At 36.1% G+C, this 20,382-nt stretch overlaps 2 protein-coding genes across 3 annotated transcripts; both read right to left on the reverse strand.

Moving 5' to 3' along the window:
- Positions 1-6,394: 6,394 nt before the first annotated feature.
- Positions 6,395-7,105, reverse strand: LOC145067909 (uncharacterized). The gene is made up of 2 exons (XM_079014936.1): positions 6,900-7,105; positions 6,395-6,797 (listed from the first exon to the last, which is right to left on the reverse strand). Exons 1-2 carry the CDS (start codon positions 7,103-7,105, stop codon positions 6,395-6,397), a joined length of 609 nt encoding a protein of 202 aa, XP_078871062.1.
- Positions 7,106-7,975: 870 nt separating this feature from the next.
- Positions 7,976-9,473, reverse strand: LOC145069270 (uncharacterized). 2 transcript variants are annotated; one of them, XM_079016216.1, is made up of 4 exons: positions 9,285-9,473; positions 8,828-9,121; positions 8,540-8,746; positions 7,976-8,449 (listed from the first exon to the last, which is right to left on the reverse strand). In XM_079016216.1, exons 1-4 carry the CDS (start codon positions 9,420-9,422, stop codon positions 8,246-8,248), a joined length of 843 nt encoding a protein of 280 aa, XP_078872342.1. In that variant the 5' UTR covers positions 9,423-9,473; the 3' UTR covers positions 7,976-8,245. The 2 variants fall into 2 exon arrangements, with proteins under 2 accessions (XP_078872342.1, XP_078872341.1); XM_079016215.1 differs by having other exon boundaries at positions 8,828-9,166.
- Between the last annotated feature and the right edge of the window lie 10,909 nt (positions 9,474-20,382).

Raw genomic sequence — 20,382 nt, forward strand, 5'->3', positions numbered from 1 at the left:
AAATTAACTTTCTAGTATTTGTATATAAGTTTGGAACTTATTGGATAATATATCAGTTTTGCAACTTATTGATTAATTTGGGATTAGTTTGGGAACAAAATAGAAACTTTCTAGTATTCGTATATATGTTTTTAAAAAATTTTATAATTTTTTTTGTTTTTTTTTTTCAAATACAAATACATTCAGATACACACATAATAACATCCTACTTAGACCAAATGCACATACTTTCACATATATAGATAATAACATCCTACTTATACCAAATATACAAATTTCACATTCACATACCACATATACAACAAAAACACATATATTCACATACACACATAATAACATTCTGCTTATACCAAATACATATAAATTCACACACACACACACACATATATATATATATATATATATATATATATATATATATATTAACACCATACTTCTACCAAATACTCATATACCACATATACATCAAACACACATACATTCACATATATACACCAAATATTTATAGATTCACATACAAATATCAAATATATGCACACATGCCAATTTTAATATAAATTATACAACTACACATATTTTACAATTAAACTCAATTTCACAATAAATAGAAGTAAATAGAACCTGAGATGGCGGAAATCAATGAAAATGGTCCACTGGTGTGGCGGTAGTCGCGGGTGGTGGTTCCCTAACACAGTAAAAAAACTGAAATTGACAATTTTTTGAAATTAACCACTACAATAATCTTAAAATTGATGTTACAAAAGAAAAGGAAAATGAAACCAACCTGGAAATACCTCTTAGTCATCGGAAATTGAGTAATGTTGCCGGAGAAATGGTCCTTAGCGGAAAATACAGGCTTCGTCGTTATCTTCTTCTGTGGCCGATTCACCCAGTGGAAAATTATGTAATATCGCCAGTAACACCCACTTAATTGATGATGGAAGTAAGCAAAAGAAAAACGCAGCAGCAACGAATGGAAACAGAAGAGCAAAAGGAAAAAAAAACATCAATTTTTTCGGGTTAATTGCATTGACTTTTAGCGGCGACACATTTACCGGCGACATTTGGGGCTTTAATGACGACTCCTATCATTAGTGGCAACTCTTCGGAGGGAATTATTGCCGCATCATTTTTCAATCTTTAGCGACGACATTTGTAGGTCTTTGGCAGTGACAAAAGTCGCCGGTATTGATTTTGTGCGTTCCAGGAGCACCCCATCAGTTGGATTAGAAACATGATCGGCCGATTCTTGTTTACCAGAATGTCAAAGCGCGGATCCGTGTCATGGCCCTTTTGCGGCGACATTGGCATTTGGCGGCGACTTTTCAATATGTCGCCGCTAAAAGTCGATGTGGTCGCTATTGGTTGTTCTAACGGTTATCAATGATTCAATTATATTTCATATTAACTTTCTTTAGATTTTGAGCTTGTGATAATTTAAACCATATTAAACTTTTTATGCGGTCTCCTTTGGAAGTTCTGGTTCCGGCCATTACTTATAGTATTCGTCGTGTTCCACCCTTCAGGAGAACCCATCAGGGTGGCCCCTTGTCTAGCCACAACGCCATAGTGCAGCTTTGATTTCAACAGGAAGGAAATGCGCAATTAAAGAAGAAGCATCATCGTCCAACATAATCTCGATATCGTACACATATGATCTTTGACTTGATTATAGACTTTTCGTACAAAACATGACATTCATTAGATGTTTCACCTGTTTCAAAAAGTTTATGAAAAATAAGTACGCATTCAAAATAATTATTTTTTATATTTCTTGAAACTAATAGTGTTTATTTATATTTTCAGTTATCAAAAGCTTTGAATGACCCTACGTGTTGGATTGAACTTTGAGAGTTGTAAGGTATTTCTTTTATGAAGATTTATGTTACTTGCCAATTTGATTTTCTGATAATAGTTTGATTAATGAAAAAGCATTAAAAAAGTTTGTATCCCAATGCATAATGTGTGTAAAGTTTTTATATCTTGAGAATAATTTACAGGATACAAAGTTATTGTTTAAAAAGCTTTTTACTATAAGTTCTTTAATTTTTTAAATGACATATTCGTTATTCAAAATATAAAAAGCTTCAATCAGACCACATACAATCATATACGGAATAGGCACTACAACAATCGGACCCTTTAGAGACGACAAATTCAGACCCTATCCAGACAAGAAGTCGTCGGTATAGGGTATGGCGACGACAAGTCGTCGGAAAAGGGTCGTCGGCACAGACGTGTCGGCATTGGTCTGTTACGTCGTCAGCATAGATGCCGTCGGCATACCGTACTCTATTGCGACAACATGTTGTCGGTACAACTTTTGTCAACGATATTTTCGGCGGGAAAAAATAAAGTTTTATTAAAAACCTTTGGCGAATACATGTCGTCGGGACAGCTATAGCGACGACAAGTCGTCGCGACAAGTTAAAGCTATTTCGACGCCATGTTGTCGCTATAGGGTTTTAAAAGTTATCGGTTATGGACCTATAGCGACGACTTGTCGTCGGCATAGCTACTAGTTGTTTTTTTTTTTTTTTTTTTTTAGTGTTACAGGTTTTGTAGATTACCATTCCTGTATTTTTAACAAATCCAAAAAACATTGCAGCATATATCAGTTGAAATACATTAACTAGTTACCATTGTTCAAATTCAAGTTTAATATTACAATAAGTAGTTAACTAACATTGTTAATAATACTAAAAAAACGTCAACCATCATTGTCATAATCGTCTTCTTCTTCTTCTTCTTCTTCTTCTTCTTCTTCTTCTTCTTCTTCCATCCTTTCGGCAAATTTTTGAGAGGTATTTGCTTGTGTGTTATAGTTGAATAGAAAGTTAGGAAATGATGGTGGTTGGAAGTTCTGAATACATGCCGCCAATGATGCATTATATTGTTGCAAATATTCTTGCATTTGTTGTCCATCAAATTGGGATTGAGATTGAGACGATTTGGAAGTGGAAGGCCGTTCATTTGAAATTAAACCGAAGTTGGCGGTTGGTCTCTTACCCACCCCGCGAGCATGTCCACGTCTCGTCCCAAGGGCACGTTCTAAACATTCTTCCTCGTCTAGTTCTCCTCATTCCCCAACCTCGTTTTGCATTTTCTCATATTCATTTTGAATTTTCTCCTAAAATAAAGAAAACAATTAACATACGTTAATTAAAACAAACAACTAAACTTAAACATTCAAATAATAATAATATTCCTTAAACAAGAAACTATAATTAATAATAATATATTTGAACAACATATTCATTTCGTTTATCACTTACCCAGTCTTCTTTTGCTACAACCCGAACCTTCTTTGTAGCGCATTTGTCTCCAACTCTCAACATGCTGTGGCTTGATTCCCATTTTTACCTATAATAAGTGAAAAAACAATAAATATATTTGTACAAATGTTAATAACAATTTTAAATAATACTAATGTATTTTATTACCTCTAAATAACGTCGTTGAGCATAAGGTCTACATCCGTGAGCACTTGTGTGTGGAAGTTTCAACCTAGTAACTTTATTTTTTTCCGACGTGCGTCTGTATTCCTCGGTCAAAAACAATAAATCAATCATATCGTTCCAAGCTTGGGTGGTCCAATCATCCGGTGGATGTCTTCTTGCCCTTTCCACATTATGATATCCACTAACTCTTTCAAAATGTTTTTTTATCTGATACTTGCGCTCTCGATAAGCTCTTTGCATATCTGCTTGGATACCCGCTCGAAGGGGTTCCCACAAGTTTGTGCCTCGATACCTATTAATATCACAATAAGTCTGCAAAAGGAAAAACGTATTTGATTAGTAAAAAAATATTTAATGTGTAAAATTCAATACATATAAAATATATTGTATACTTACCTCTAGCTCGGGATATAAATCATCTTTGTACTTGGTAGGAACACGACACCAAGTATGATAATGCAACGGTACCATTGATCCCACCAGATTTGAGATCAGTCTGACAAACATTTGCCTGTTGTCCCCTATAAATCGATACGCCTGCCCGAAGATATCAATTCTCAAATCCAAAGGCCTACACTTGTTTTTTTCATACTCACATATAAATTTAAGTTTCTTCCTTTGCCACGCACATTCACATTCACATTCTTCGCTTGTGCTATATTTACATATACAATTGGAAATTTAGAATTTTAAAACTTTAATATATCTAATACTTAAAAATTTCATATAACTTACAAGATTTGCAAGCCGGTGGTACACCACGTACAATCCCGTGTGGAGGTCTATCCCCACCGACTCCTCCATGTCCTCTCGCGACTTCTGCCATATTTTTAACAAATATTATAAACATTCAGAATATATAATGAAGCTACAAATAAGCAACATTTCAAAATTTAACAAATATTATAAGCAATCAGGATATATAATAACAATAACATACCGTCAATCAGATTCATCACTAGAAAAATATACATGTACAACATCATCATCACTGTCATAGTTTTCATTATTTATTTCTTCATCTGAAGAGTAAGTATCATCATCGTCATTTTCATCGTTAATGAAATTGTTATCGTTTATATTAGGAGCAACATTCCTCCTAGCAACCACACTTGATTCACCAACTTCACTTAAATTCATCTGCATACGTAAGGTGCCTAAGTCGACAACCAAGGTAAAACCAGTTGATTGAGTGTTGTTCACGACATCTATCTCATTCACAACACCGATACTTGGATGATTTCAAAGTTTTTGATGATGAACCTCTTCCACAACTCTCCAGTTATTGTAGTTATTGTTTTGAGTGGGATCTTGGAGATAAAATACTTGTTTAGCTTGTGTGGCTAAGATGTATTGTTGATCATCATACCACGTTTTACCGACATACCATTCATGACTGGTATCGATAAGAATTATATTATTTATAGTCTTTAAACGTCAATTACGTAATGAGGCATTGAACCATTTACCACGAAAGAATACAACTGATTTATCATATAAATAATGCAACTCTATGATCTCCTCTAATTGACCATAAAGTGGTGTACCGTCTTCTTCGAATGTAACAACACCACTATTTTGAGTAGTGCGTCGGAGTCACGACTATTCATGACAAATCGGACACCATTTACTATGCACGTAGTGTAAGAATATGCACGCAACGGACCATATGCCAACGCCTTTAATTCGTCAGTACAGTCCGAAGATACATCTTTTTAGAGACAATAAATCTATAAGGAAATATAGGATCGTATGTTTATGTAATAAATTAGTGAGGAGAGTTGCATTTGGAAGTTTATGTGGAGCGCATAAAACGGAATATAAGGTACCATTTTCAAATTTTAGTTAAAAATTCACTGTCTCTTAAAAAATTAATTTATTGTGACATTTATTTATCTATTTTACATGTTGTAAGGTTGATGCAACTCTTGGAAAAACTCGTGTTAACTTTAGAGAGAGAAACAACACATGTTCAAAATTTCATTATTTACATAAGAAGCAAACTAGACCCAAATTAAGTCAATATGGAAGGGTACTTCGGTAAGCGTGATTGCACACATAACATTTTATGCAAGCAATAACTTCGGTAAGCGTGATTGCACACATAACATTTTATGCAAGCAATAACAACGTACTATCACATATATGTTTTTTTGTATTTCAAACACGGGGGATTTTAAATACACCCAAAAAAGAGTCAAAACCACCTGCTTAATACCATGAATAGTAAATTTAATTAAAAAATATTAAAAAGTAATGATAGCAAATGAGATCACCCGTCACCCAATGTTATTGTTTAGAATAAAATATAGAAATGGTCATTGTGTTTTGTTTTGATATTCAGGTTTGTTCCTTATGCTTTATAAAATACAGAAATGGTCTTTGTGTTTTGTTTCGTTTTTCAGTTTTGTTCCCTATGCTTTATAAATATTACACTTTTAGTCCTTGTTTTACATAAAGACATTAACTTATTCTTTCTTTTTTCTTTTTTATTTTCTTTTAACAATTTATTATTATTATTATTATTATTATTATTATTATTATTATTATATAACAATTTTATTTGTTCTTTATTTTAATAGAGTTTGTATAGATTTCATATAATTTTTTTTTCAAATTATATACATATATATATATATATATATATATATATATATATATATATATATATATATATATATTTGTCAAAATATATATATTTTTTTATTTTTTCAAAATTTTCATTCGTTATTTTTTTTAAATTACATGGTTTTTTATAAACTTTTCGGTTTAAATTCGAGTTTATTTACTTTTCGAACAATAAAAAATAACGATTACAAACAATTAAACGAACAATAAAAAATATAATATGATATTTTCTCACAACTATAACAAATAAAATTATCATTTTCAATTACTACTATTTTGTCAAACACGGTTATATTTTAATTTTATTAATTATCAGGAACATCAACTACATGAATATTACAATTATTACGTGGTGCATTCGGTGGAATATATGCATTAAGTCGAGCATTATACAATATTTCCCATCCGGTGGCACGTTCTGATCTGTAGTGACGCCAAAGTGACAAAACTATAGGCATTGGATGTGATTCTTGTAAATCAACTTTTACGTAATGACCATTATAAACAAAGACGATAACAATAGATCTATGATGTGAGATGTCTTGCGGGCCATGCCAAAGCGGAAAACATGTTGACGAACCTTGTTTGTCTAAAAAATAGACGATTACACCATACTTATTAGCAACGAGGAATCCAGTATCCGGCATAATCAACCAATATTCACTTTGTGCAGAACCCAATCCAGTGAAACTCAACGAGTGATATACGCTGTTTATATCATTCTGAAAAATCATTTCATATCGTCCCTAGTTTTCTAATAATTCGTTGTGTAATTCTGAGCAAATTTGACGCCAATAATTTTGATTATACCTAAGGGAGACAGCTATTGCTCGAAATCCACAATTTCCATCTCCCTCCACATCTTCAATGTTTGTAACGTATGGATGAAATTCATTTGGAATTTCACTCATAAGTGAATTTGAATAAAATATTGAAGGTTGTTGAAACGAAAATGTATTGTGCGTCTCTGGTGCCTGATTTAAATCAAACTGATTAGACCCATTATAATCTGACATAGACGTCGCAAAACTATGTCTACGAGGATATTGAGTCGTTGGATCTTGAGTAGGAGGAACAGTAGGTCTTGTTTGTGTACTCAACCGCAGACGTCCACTTTGTACTTTTTTTTTATGAGAAGTAGGTTCCCAAAGCGAAGTTGTTGATGGTGAAAATATATCTTTTAACTTTCGCACCCAACTGAACTTTTACTAGATATTGATTGTTTTTTCAAGTGTGTGTTAGACGTTTGGCCTTCAACATTAACATCATCATCTTCTAGTTGGATGCATGGATCTAAATTAAATTTTTACTAAAAGTTATGAATGGAATCAAGTGTTATTGGATTTTCATTTTTTAAATATACCGTTTGTAGTGGTATTCGTTTAGACAACACTAAAATAAAGATAGGGTATTTATTGTAAATATAAGATAAGTTAAAGGACCATAAATTTAAATATAGTTACTAGTTTTGCCTAATACAAAATGGAAAGGTGGAAGAGTTATTATCTTTTAAAATAGAGAATAATATAAACTGAAAATATTTACATTTATGTGTATACCTGTATGGAAAAAGTTAAAACATCAATATGTTAATAATATATTAATTAGGATTGAAAGTAATTTTTTAAAAATATAGAAGGATATAAATTGAAAATATATTTAAACTATATGGGGGTAAAAGTGTTGCACCAAAAATGGGGTAATCCCCTTGTAAAGTAAATTAAAAAATATAAAAAATATATAAAAGTCATAAAGTCGGGTTTCAAAAATAAGATAGTGGTTTTGACTTTAATTATTCACCCTTTTTTTGGGTGTGTTTGATGATTTGTTGTCTTTTGTTACAAACTTGCGTATCACGATTTTTGTAGGGCAAAGAAAAGCTATGATTAGTAGTAAGAAATAAAGTAACCAGCAGGAAGCTGTACCCTATAAAACTAAACATCTAATGAGGAAAACAGAGACAAAACAACATTAAAACAGACACTAGAATAAAAGCCTAAAAGAGCACCGATGACCACAACTAGATATAATAGAGCTAAAACAACACCTAAGAACGAATGCTGATCAGCATCCCCTTTCAGTGCAAAAGCAATCATTTTAGCTATAGCCTTGCAGTTTAATAATATATGTATGTTTGTGATTACAAAAAATATGTACTACTGTACCAATCCTTTCTTTTGCTCTCCAAGCTCATAAGCACGTTGATAGGCTTTAATTCTCTTTGTGTTAACATCTTCAAGCTCCTTCTGTAAACAACTAATGCTCTTTCGTACAAGTTCCATATCCGCTTTAAGTCGTGTAACTCTCGCTTTACGTCCCTTCATATCCATTTTCAAGTCCTCAATATCGTCTAATCGGATCTAACAAACGAAAGTATAATTACATTATTAAATTAATACTAAGAAAAACTTAGTTTACCGAAGATATTAAAACTAAAAAGTGTTGCGTACATTTATCTTGTGTTGTATGTATCTTTGGGAATCTATATCTCTCTTTGACGTTCTTTCTCTTGTATACCAATTACGAGTATGCTTGGGTTGATCTGGTGCAGTATACATTTCTCTTGTTTCCTTGACGTTTCTCATTTCACGATAAATTCTCATTTCATCAGCCCGACACTTGTTCCCATGTTGGATCCTTTGTGCCATGCTATCGATCTTTTAATGGTGAATGGAAGAAATCATTAGGGTAAATTAAATGGTATATAGATATAATGTTTAAGAATATATCAACCTTACCAGGTCGTTAACTTCTTGTCTACCAGATGATGTCATTCCACCCGATTTCTTGGAACAAAGAAGTTCTTCCTGAACTTGTTGCAAATAATGCGAGTCCACCCTCTCTTTCTTTATCAGCCTGTTTTGGCAGCGTTTTCGATCTGGTCTTACAGGTGTTCGACCATCTTTTTCAGGCAAGGAAAAAAAACCAGTTCTTTTTGGGACTAAATTCGTTGGCATATGAATCTCCGCTTTACCTAAGCAACGTTCAAGATTCTTGATTTCCCGCGTCTTCCATTGTATATAATGATCATGCTGTAAAAACCACATTAATTTCCGGTTTATTTGATATGCATCTGCCTGTTAGTTAACAAGTTTACAAACAAATAAACAAAGAGGCGTATGTGAGTTTTCCTTTTGCAACAATTGATCCATGGGAAAACACAAAACTTTTAAGACTACTAAGTTCTATGGCTACCTTTCGTTGTTCTAGATCTTCTCTGATACGGGATCGAGTAAGAGTCAACAAATGGTATTGTTTTTCGGCCTCTTGTTTGTTGATCTCCGCAGGTGAAGACTGAAGTTCTATGGCGTCGCATACCTTTTGTTCTTCCATTTGAGTTAATGGGACAAACTGGATTTGCAAAGAACAGACTTCGATCGGAAGCAAATTCTTGGTGATGAGACATATTTCATAATATTGAATAATATATATGGAGATATTAGAAGCACTTGCACCCCACGGCAAGAAAGTCAACGTCGCAAATATAGGTAAGAACCAGTAAGCGAAGGTGAATTTTGTATATACATTTTTTTTTAAGTATTTAAATATAATGGTTTTCAAATTATATTATATTCTTATGCTCTATTAATTCTTATGTTATTTGAACAATGCATTTTGTGCACTTTGAAATTTGGCCACGGAAGTTTTTTCATATGTCATTTTTCGTCTTTTGACTATTTTGTGTGCCATGTATTACGAACGGTGTCATTCTCAAAACAAAGTCAGTCATATCTTTGTCTTTCTTAAAATGATTTCCTGCTCCTTTTTCTCTTCCATCAGGGGTCGATGGGAATGATCGATAAATAGGAGGGGTTGTTCCTAGGTTTTCCGTTAGGGATGCGAGATGACCAGTGATGGTGATGGACTGGGGATTCGATCTCTGCAACCCACTTTCCCTCAAGCTCTGCAAATTGGTCGGCAGCATGGAACAGCCTATGCTCCACCGAACAAGAAGTGCTCTGTGATCGTAGCACTTTCGTGCAACTGAAAATCATAGACATTGAGGACCTTCAGATTGAGGTGGGACCTTGAAGCGTTTCATTATTGCCTTCATGACAGGTACAAATTCTTACGAATTCAACTCCAAATCTTTGATTATGTAAATTTATAATGAACATGGTTTTCAGATTTTAGGGTAACTTTCATGAATAAGGATAACCAGAAGGTGATTTTCTTTTAGTTCAAGGGTTTTCCTCTATGCTCGACGAACCATCACTGCATTTATCTTTCTCTTCATCATTTTCTTTCCTTTTCCGATCAACGTATTTTATAGTTTTTGTATTTGCTGAATGGCTGCATTTGTTTGTCTGTACTTATGTGTGGACTACTATTAGGAGTTGGATTACCAAGATGGGTCTTGGATATGAAACTTTGGGTCATGAGGATCATGATAATGTCTCGAATGATTTGTCAAGTGGTTGTACACATGATTTGTCAAGGTTGTGATGCTTTGATAAGTCTTCAACTAGACTTCTTAAGCTAATACACCTTCATTAGAAAGCATATGTGTTTGTTTAGACCAAGGTTCCAAATGACGTGAGACGTGACGTAGCGGCAAGGCCAAGCCTCAAACTTAACAAACCATAGCGTTTTTTAAGGCGTGATGTAACACAGTGACTTTGTATTAATTTATAATTATATTACCACATAAATAAAAATTTATATTAAATATAACTACTTCTTAAAAGTGTTATATCAATAACTAATAACAATAAGTTAACAAAAACCACAATACTTATATCCCCGATTAGAAAAGACATAACAAAGAGCAAAAAACACGTGTCTCAAACAAAAAAAAAACATGTGCCATAACGTGTCATTGCACGTCATATCACGCATTCCCACACGCCAAACCTAACATTAACGTTATGAAGTTTTTCGTAACGACAAAGCCACACCATATCACGCCTTGCCACGTGCTTTTTAGAACACTAGTTTAGACACTTTCAAAACTTATAGTCATATATCCTAAACATTCAAAACAATTCATTGTCAATTCGAACTATGAAAATGGATGTCGTAATCATATTGCGAATTTGAGAACATCATTAACACAACTACTAACCATAATGATATGTATTAGTTTTTGTTTAAAATCTACTAGCAAAAGTGATTCCTCATATGAATTAGAGTGAAACCCTTTGCCACCTATATTTTTATGGTTTATACATTCTCATCCATGTATTATATTTTCATGATAAAAAAAATCAAATTTAGTTTTTCCTTCCGTGGATTGAACTTTTCATTCTCTAAATTTATTGCCCTCTGATAGCACAAGGGCCTGGTGATTGTTTGGGCCTTAGTGGCCATATCAGTATGGGTTTGAATGATGTAAACCTAAGTGGGTTAGTTGATTTTGGAGGTACTAAGACCCTTGCTTAAGGTAGTGACAGTTAAGTTGTGGGATACAAAAAGGAAGTGATTGTGATGATCAGTTCAAGGATTGTAGCCACAGGCTGGGTGATTAGTAGATGAATTGGGATGTCACCATCTACTTTGGGGGTTACGTTTGATGGGTTTTGGGGGTTACAAGTTAAATTCCATAAGCGAAAAATAATCAAAAACAATTTCAATTAATTAGTACACGTGCAACCTAATATGATCTATGTCTTTCATGTAAAAGCAACATACTATGAATGACTAATCTACAAAACTTTCCTATGAAAAACTAATTCATAAGATAAGAAAACGAACCTTAAAGATTCTTATTGTAAACAATCGTGAATCCTTATTTGAAAATGTTAGGTAGCAAGCGCCACAAGTGTCGCAACTCTAGTAGTTCACACCCAAACCCTAGCAACTTAGGATTATGATGAGAGGAGAAGAGAATTTCGGCCAGAAGTCTTTTCAAGGAGTAGGTCACGAAATTGTTAGGGTTTAAGGCCCTTTATATAAGTGAGGTAGCTTGGAACCAAGCAACTCATCAGCCTCCCACCTAGAATGCCTTGGACAAAAATTCTAGGCCCTTCCTATAAGTTTTCATCTAACCCTACTAGGAGGTTCTAGAGCGTCTTTCCTCAACTGTCAATAAATTGACAAACAACCCCTGCTAGGAGGTTCTAGAGCGTCTTTCCCAAAATTAAATTCAATTAATTCCAAACTAACTAATAACTAAATATTATAATTTCGAATTAATATATTATTCTAATAATATATTAAAAAAATTATATTTTCCAGTTTATTAATCCAATAATAAATTATCTTTCTCTCTCTCTCTCTCTCCAATATAATCATGTCCAATTGCTAGCTTTAAGAGCAACCCAAAAGGACTATACTACCATCAATTCACGTTTATACCAATTATAGTTATGCGATTAGACACCCTAATCAAACAGTCTCCCACTTGGATAAGACTAATAACTATAACTGCCAGTATACCTACCAAATTGATTAGCAAATTGTAGCTACCGAAAGCTATTGTCAAACACTGACCCAGTCGTTACGTGTCCTAAAATAAGTGATCAAATATTCCTCTGTTCTTCAAGATATCGTATAGACATGAAACACGGATTATAATCAATCTCGTTGTCCAAGTTTTGTTTCCCTATTTCCCGATTTGTGAGGATGACATTAGACTACTAATCGAACACATCAATTTAGTCTTGGCTAGGCCTAGCACTTATAATTCAACACCAAATCATCGAGGGTCCCACATATATCATTTTTCCCGTTAGGAAAAATGGAATGGATAAACTTCAACTTATGCTTCCACTATTTGCTCATCAAATTACGCACAACAATATGTTTTATAACATCAAGTTACTAATGCGTTTACGTATTATGAATGCACAACCGTCTTTTAAACAACAAATCTGTAACATCCCAACTCCAGGTTTACTTCTAGAACCTTGATTTATTGAGTCATTGTCCATTTTAGCCCTTATTATATAAAGAGTAAAAAACGAGTACGCGGGGCATACCTAAGGTGTACGCTTAGCGTACTCGTCAGCATGCATGTAACACGGAGACCACCTAGTACGTTAAGCGTACCCGTGAGTACGTTGGGCGTACTAGGACCATAATGCAACCCTAATTTGGGGTGAGTCCCCTATATAAGGGATATGATGGCCTCATTTTTGGTCACCATTCCCAGAGAGAAAACCCTAATAGTGCCCTCACGCTCGTTCTAAAGCTTGTGTGTGTATGTGTGATTGAGTTTTGGGAGTGTTTGTGTAATCTTGAAGAGAAAAGAAGGCATTGAAGAAGAAGGATTTGGAGCTCAAGCTTCTTGATCTGAGCAAATCTGAGTGGGAGCTTCTTATTGACGTATAAAGATTCGAACTTTGCCTTTCTTTTGTCATGAGCATGTAGTTTGAGCATATTAGGGTTTTGTCCTAAAAAGATGGAGACTTTGTGAAGTAATGAACTCCAAGAGCCTTGATCTGCCCTTTTTCAGTGTATTGCATATAGTAGAGTCATAAAATCCAATCTTGTGTGTTAGGGTGAGCCATACATGAGATATGAGCTTCTTATAGAAAGGGATTGAGTGTTTGGAGTGTTTGTGACCTAATCAGCCATGCAAAGGCTTAAAGTCATTGACTTTATGGACTAAGAGGTATTAAGAAGTCCAGATCTAAAATATGGGCCTGTATCTTATCGGATTAAGACCAAAAATGAGAGAAGGATGAATCTGGGGCGTACGTTAGGTGTAATCCCAGTACGTGAGGCGTAGATGTTTAGTAACCCCGGTGTTTGCATGACAGCCGGGTACACACAATGTAGAGTTCGAGTACGCGCAACGTACCCCTTGCCGTTAACTTTTTTTTTTTTTTACTTTTAGGGATTTGTCAAGTATTGGTCTTCTAAGCCTACGGAGGAGTAAAATGGAATTTTCACCCTTCTGCTAGTATAAATGGGTTAGTATGGCTCTTGCGAGTCTATATTAACTGAAGATTATTATCATGTGTTAGGCGGAGATTAGGCCGGTGAGTAGAGTTCGAGATTCCGAGTTTGAGGTTTCATTTGCTAGCTTACGAGGTGAATCTTCTCACTATACTTTGCCTGGAATGGTAACTATGTGTCACCGGAAGGTCTTATGTATATGTATGAGTTATGAGACTTTATGTGTTATGTGACCGGAAGGTCTTATGTGATTTTATGTGATATATATATATATATATATATATATATATATATATATATATATATATATATATATATATATATATATATATATATATATATCGTATGGTTTGGGCCGGAAGGCAATCAGAGTCTAGTCCAGAAGGCAATCACAGTTATGGCTGGAAGGCAATCACAGTTATGGCCGGATGGCAGACAGAGTTTGGGCTGAAAGGCAAACAGAGTTTGGGTTGGAAGGCAAGTTATGGTAGGGCCGGAAGGTCTACCTGACTAGTGGCGACCAGAAGGTCCCACTGAGACACATTGACCGGAAGGTCTTATAGAACTTGTGACAACCCGAAATTTTTTCCATTATTTGTAACTCACCTCTGTTAATAAAATTTAATTTTTATTAATTTTTCCGTCAACTTATTGGGTTAAGTAAATCAAAATCAAAATTTATTTCTGCTCTTATCAGTATTATCTTGGGTCTAATTAAATATTCTAAACTCAGAAAAATTGAAGTTTGGATCCAAGAACGAGTTTTTCCAAGTCAAAGCATAACATCCGGGCCAAACACCCCTTCGAGAGGAGTGTACGGCCGCAAACTCGAGTTTACGGCCGTACACCCCCACCCCACCCCTTGGCCGTAAACTCACCCCTTTATAAGGGATGAGTGGCCTTCATTTCATAATTTACACACTCAAAAGGCTTTGTCTCTCTACTCTCTCTACAATTTTCGATTTTGCTCAAGGACCCTAAAAATGTAAGCGATTCTTCACTTTAATTGTGTTTCTATCTCATTTTTAGTGCAGAATCCATGTTTCATCCCGTTTAATTTAATCATTTTCTAGATTTTCTCTCTCACCAAGAACATCAAGAACACACACTAGTTCTTGGTGGCTAAAAACCTCATTCCAAGCCTGTTACAGTAAGTAACTACCATCTATGCTTCATATCTACAAGACACCATTGGTTTTTCACCTAAAAATCGACCCAAATCATGAACACGAAATGGGTTTACAGCCGTAAACCCATGTGTATGGCCGTAAACCCATGTGTACGGCCATACACCCTTCAATGGTCGTACACTCCATTCTTGGTCGATTATTGGCCTTTAAACCCTTCCTTGAGGTGTGAACAAGGCTTAGAACACTTCCAAGAGGCTAGAAAGGACCTTGAAACACCAAAAATCGCACCTTTTACCAAGTGTTTACGGCCATAAACTCATGGGCTGTAAACCCATGGGCCACAAACACTTGGGCCATAAACCTATGGGCCATAAACCCTGTTGGGCCGCAAACCCATGACCGTACACTCTTGTTGGGCCGTAAACCTATCGCACCTTTTACCAAGTGTTTCCTAGTCCCTAAGGTGGTTTCTTTCTATGTGCTTTTATATGCTAAATAGGATCCGTTTGTGTCCGAGGCATTGTCTGACACCCAACAACTCCTATTGATTAACACTTGAATCCCACGTCAAAAATTGTGAGTTCATACCCTTACGCTTTTATTGTTTTAAAATGTTTTTCAGGCGGGGGGGGGGGGGAATACAAGACAAGCAAAAAGGTTTTCACAACTTAAAAACTGATGCAATTACAATGGTTTTATATCAAACATTTAAATACTTTATCCCTTTTGTAATATGCAGAGCATAAGGGACGTTTTCTAAACATAATTGCCTAGTTTTCAGAACATTATACGAACACAACTTATCAATCAAACTATAATAGGTATAGTTTGGGAAATTCATTACCGGTTTTACAGATTCAAACTTCATACAAAGTCAAACACATAAACTATGATAGATTTAGTTTATCCATTCCTACGTGCAAAAAACTAGAGTATCTTGCTAAATAATTATTTTGCCTATAATTATTTATACTCTACACCGTTACAAACGATTTCGAACTCGAGAACAACCGAACCACACGTAAACTAGTTAATACATGATTGTGAGACCTATCTTCGTTATGCCCTTCGGGGTACCAACAAATCCTCACCTTTAGTATAACTAGAGTCTCCTAGAGGGAGAGCGTGAAATTTATGAATAGATCTATTCGGGACCGACAATCCCACACCTGAACTGTTAGCTACAGTTAGGCCGGCACGTCTGGGGTGACAAATTTTGTAATCGTACGACGCCTGAAGAAACGTCAAGGAGGTCACCGGTCATATTAGCATGGTTATACGACTCACAATAAGTATAAACTAACCTTTGTTTAAGGGATTTCTTTCTTCAATAGTTTTATTTTAATTAATAAAACTACCTATCTACTTACTGGAGGGTATTCCAGGGACACTGCCTTTCGTTTTATTTTAAGTAATAAAACTAGTATATTTACTGGTGGTAACCATGATTTTCAAACAGATCATACACTACATACTAGTGATAGCCAAGGTCTTCGAACAGAACATACGCTACATATTGGCGGTAGCTAGGGTTTTCAAACTGAACATACTTTTCATACAGTACTCAACAAACATGTTAGAAAATATTGGATTTTCTTGGAAAGCATGCATACATATTTCAGAACTTGATAAAAATGGTTTTCGCTACAAACGACAGTTTACCTATAATGAAAAGAAACCGTTGTATAAATTTAGTGACTAGTTTTCAATCCAAAAACATGCTTATGAACTCACCCGCTTTATGCTAATACATTTTCAAAAAACTTGTATTCTCAGGACGACGATAGACAGGTACCTTTGCCATCTTTTGGAGAAGACGGAGCATTTTGGAACCTCGTCTTTATCTTTTGTTACTTTTGATGTATAAAAACTATGTTTTCAAACAGATGTAAATATTCTTATTGTAATGTAATGGTTGTGTTTACTTTGATTGCTATGATATGGTTGTTGTGATACTACGCATGAAATCACCCGCCCCCGGACGTTTCTGCTGTTAATTCTAACGGTTCGGGGGTGTGACAGATTGGTATCAGAGCTATTGTTTATAGTGAACTAAGTATACCGAACCTTACAGGTTATATAACCATAAACACTGAGGGGCTGAAATGCTCTGAACTACAAGTATACTTTTAAAATATAAGTATTTTTACAAAAAGTATAGAAGTATAATTACATACCAGAAACAGTATCATAAGTGGAACAAAACAAAAGTATTTGGGTGTTGGATACTGCGGTTAAACCTAGACAATTATGTAATCATTTCTAGGGTCAATATAGCCTGATCAACTATATATTCATTCGTGACATGACCAACATGTGCTTGGGAGTGACTGTGGTGTTGCAGTAAGCCTAAAACTTACCAAGTATTCCTACCACAAGATATCGATAGAACAAAGCATTCAAAATAAAATACTATATGAGTATTTTAGTCGGAGCCGAATACATTGTAGAGATTCATTCCAAGTGTTTCTACTCATTCTTTCATAGCGATAGTTTACTTGCTTTAGTAACCCATTTACTGTATATTGCTTAGTAGAACACCTTATCTATCAAATAGAGATATACCTTGTTTCATATCTCTTGATTCTAAAGTCAAAGGGATTATCATCTTCTTCTTCCTGATATAGAACAAGATGGCTCTAAAGAAAAGATCCAACAAAAAGAGCAACAATTCCTCGACGGATCCAATGCCACCACCACCTCCTCAGTTCGATCCCGCTATGTTTCAGGCAGCCGTTACTACTGATGTGGCTGACACGATGTCACAAATGAATCCTGGTGGTTCTAGTGGAACAGGAAGTGGTTCCTAACCCCTTAACCTCGATGGAAACCATGGACACCAGAAGGAGTGTTCCTATAAGGACTTCATGAATGCAAAACCCACACCTTTCGACGGCAATGGAGGTGTTATTGCCCTGAGTCGATGGTTCAAGAAGATCGAGTCTATCTTCGAAATTTGCTCTTGTTCTGAAGCCAACAAGGTGAAATTCGCCGCTTGCACTTTCACCAACAGAGCGTTGACCTGGTGGAATAGTCGGGTCAAATCCCTAACCGTGCCGGTAGCAAATGCTATGGGTTGGGAGAGCTTGAAGGAGCTCATGCTCGCTGAGTACTGCCCACGGGGTGAGATGCAGGAACTGGAACACGAACTCTGGAACCTAAAGATGAAGGGTTCTGATATTGCTGCCTACACTTCTAGGTTTGAAGATCTAGCATTTCTTTGCCCGGGAATGGTCACCCCAGAAAGCAAGAAGATAGAGAGATGCATTTGGGGATTGATGCCCCCAACTCAAGGGAATGTTTTGGCTACCAGGCCAAACACTTTTGACAGCACCAAGTGCCTGGCGCAGACTCTCATAAATCACGGGGTTGATCTAGATAAAGTAACAGTCGCTCCCGAACCAGCGAAAGGGAGTGGCGAGAAAAGAAAGTTCTGGAAGCAACAAAAAGGGTCAGTCATCGTAGTAGCCTCCAAGAAACAAAATACGGTGGCAGTTCATGCTGCTACTACTCTTGCCGCTGTTCCCGCAACTCAAGCACCTACCAGTGGATATACTAGTACCCTCCCTTGGTGTAACAAGTGCAGTTATCACCACCGCATCCCCGGCCCTTGTCTGGAAATGCTCCGCAGTAACTGTGGCAAGAAGGGTCACACGGATCTAGGGTGCAGAACACCAGTCCAACCAACCAATCAAGCCTCTGGAGCAGGTGTTGGACAAGCCTGTTATGGTTGTGGGGAGGTCAGGAATTATAAAAGAAACTACTCCAAGGCAACAACAACCAGCAACACTGCGAGAGTTCTAGCGATGGGTCAAGAGGAGGCAGTTGCTGACCCTACCTTTGTTACGGGTACGTTCCTCCTCGACAACTCTTATGCATGCATTCTTTTCTATTTTGGTGTGGAGAGAAGTTTTGTCAGTCATACATTCAAACATCTTCTCAAACATAAACCCTAATCTTTAACCGAAACATTTACCCTTGAGATGGCTAACAGCGAGAAAGAGAGCACTAACGACATATTCATCGGTTGTACCCTTACCCTAAACGATCATTCCTTTCTCATCGACCTTATGCTAGTTTCCATAAAAAGCTTCGATGTTATCATTGGCATGGATTGGTTGAGCCCCAATCGTGCTGATATTCTTTGCTACAAGCTATCTCAATCTTCATTCCGAAGAAACCTTCATGATCTATGGTGATAAACTCAGCTCAAAACCTTCGCATCATTTCGTGTATTAAAGCCCAAAAACTTCTGCGAAAGGAGTGTCATGCATTCCTAGCTCATGTCGTCAACGAGAAGCAGGAAGTTAAGGACCTCGAGAGCATCTCCGAAGTCTGAAACTTTCCTGATATCCTTCCTGAAGAGCTTCCGGGAATTCTTCCTGAGTGTCAAGTCGAGTTTCGCATCGACTTAATTCACGGAGCTACCCCCGTAGCTAAATCCCCATACCGGTTAGCGCCAACGGAAATGCAGGAGTTGTCCAGTCAGCTCAATGAGCTTCTCAGCAAAGGATTCATCAGACCGAGTTCCTCACCCTGGGGAGCCCCAGTTTTATTTGTGAAAAAGAAAGATGGATCTTTTCGGATGTGCGTCGACTACCGTGAACTTAACAAACTCTGTAACGCCCCGATTCTCAGGTATCGTTTAAATAAGAATTTAATTGGTTTCAAAGCTTACTCGACGAGTTGGTTACCCTACTCATCGAGTAGCAACGGGTTTGATATGCATGTTTAGTGACCTACTAACCGAGTCCATGTAGGGACTCGACGAGTAGAGATGGCAGATGAAACCCTAAGTCTTGGGGTTTTGTACCCTATTTAAAGGAGCCTCAGCCTCCTTTGGCCTCTTTACAGTCTTTGAGAAGCTCAGTGAAACCCTAATTCATGTGGTACTCTTCTTGGTGTGATTTAAGCCTTGGAAAGAAGGTTGGCGAGGAGGGAAAAGCTTGAAGAGCAAAGGAGTTGAAGCAAGGAAGGTGTGGGAAGCAGAAATTACCTCAGCTAGCATCTTCTGTAGGTATCAAGTTGCAATCTTTACTTCCCTTTCCTTCTAGATCTCTTTTCTTTTGGTTGAGTTTTAGGGTTTTATGGATTTTGAGTTGATATGGGCAGTTATGGGCTACATCTGAAGTTGTAACTTCAGATCTGGACCCTTCCTAAGTCCTAAAGTCATAAAGTTGTGGGTATCGGGGTGATTGAAACCCTCCTTGTGCATGAAACCCCATTAAGAGCTTAGAATTGCTATTAAGATCCTTTTTAGCCATGCATACACGTAAAGTTTGCAACATTATGTGAAAAGCATGCTCTAGAAGCTTGGATCT

This window comes from Lactuca serriola, chromosome 8 (genome assembly GCF_051521515.1).
Source record: "Lactuca serriola cultivar US96UC23 chromosome 8, Lser_US96UC23_V15, whole genome shotgun sequence".
NCBI lineage: Eukaryota > Viridiplantae > Streptophyta > Magnoliopsida > Asterales > Asteraceae > Lactuca > Lactuca serriola.

Coding starts and splice junctions, on each gene's coding strand:
- LOC145067909 (XM_079014936.1), bottom strand. CDS start 7,105: ATGTCAGATTATAATGGGTCTAATCAGTTTGATTTAAATCAGGCACCA. Junction 6,798..6,899: donor GCAATAGCTGTCTCCCTTAG/GTATAATCAAAA, acceptor TGATATAAACAG/CGTATATCACTCGTTGAGTT.
- LOC145069270 (XM_079016215.1), bottom strand. CDS start 9,422: ATGGAAGAACAAAAGGTATGCGACGCCATAGAACTTCAGTCTTCACCT. Junction 8,747..8,827: donor GACAAGAAGTTAACGACCTG/GTAAGGTTGATA, acceptor CACCATTAAAAG/ATCGATAGCATGGCACAAAG. Junction 8,450..8,539: donor ACATACAACACAAGATAAAT/GTACGCAACACT, acceptor TTCGTTTGTTAG/ATCCGATTAGACGATATTGA.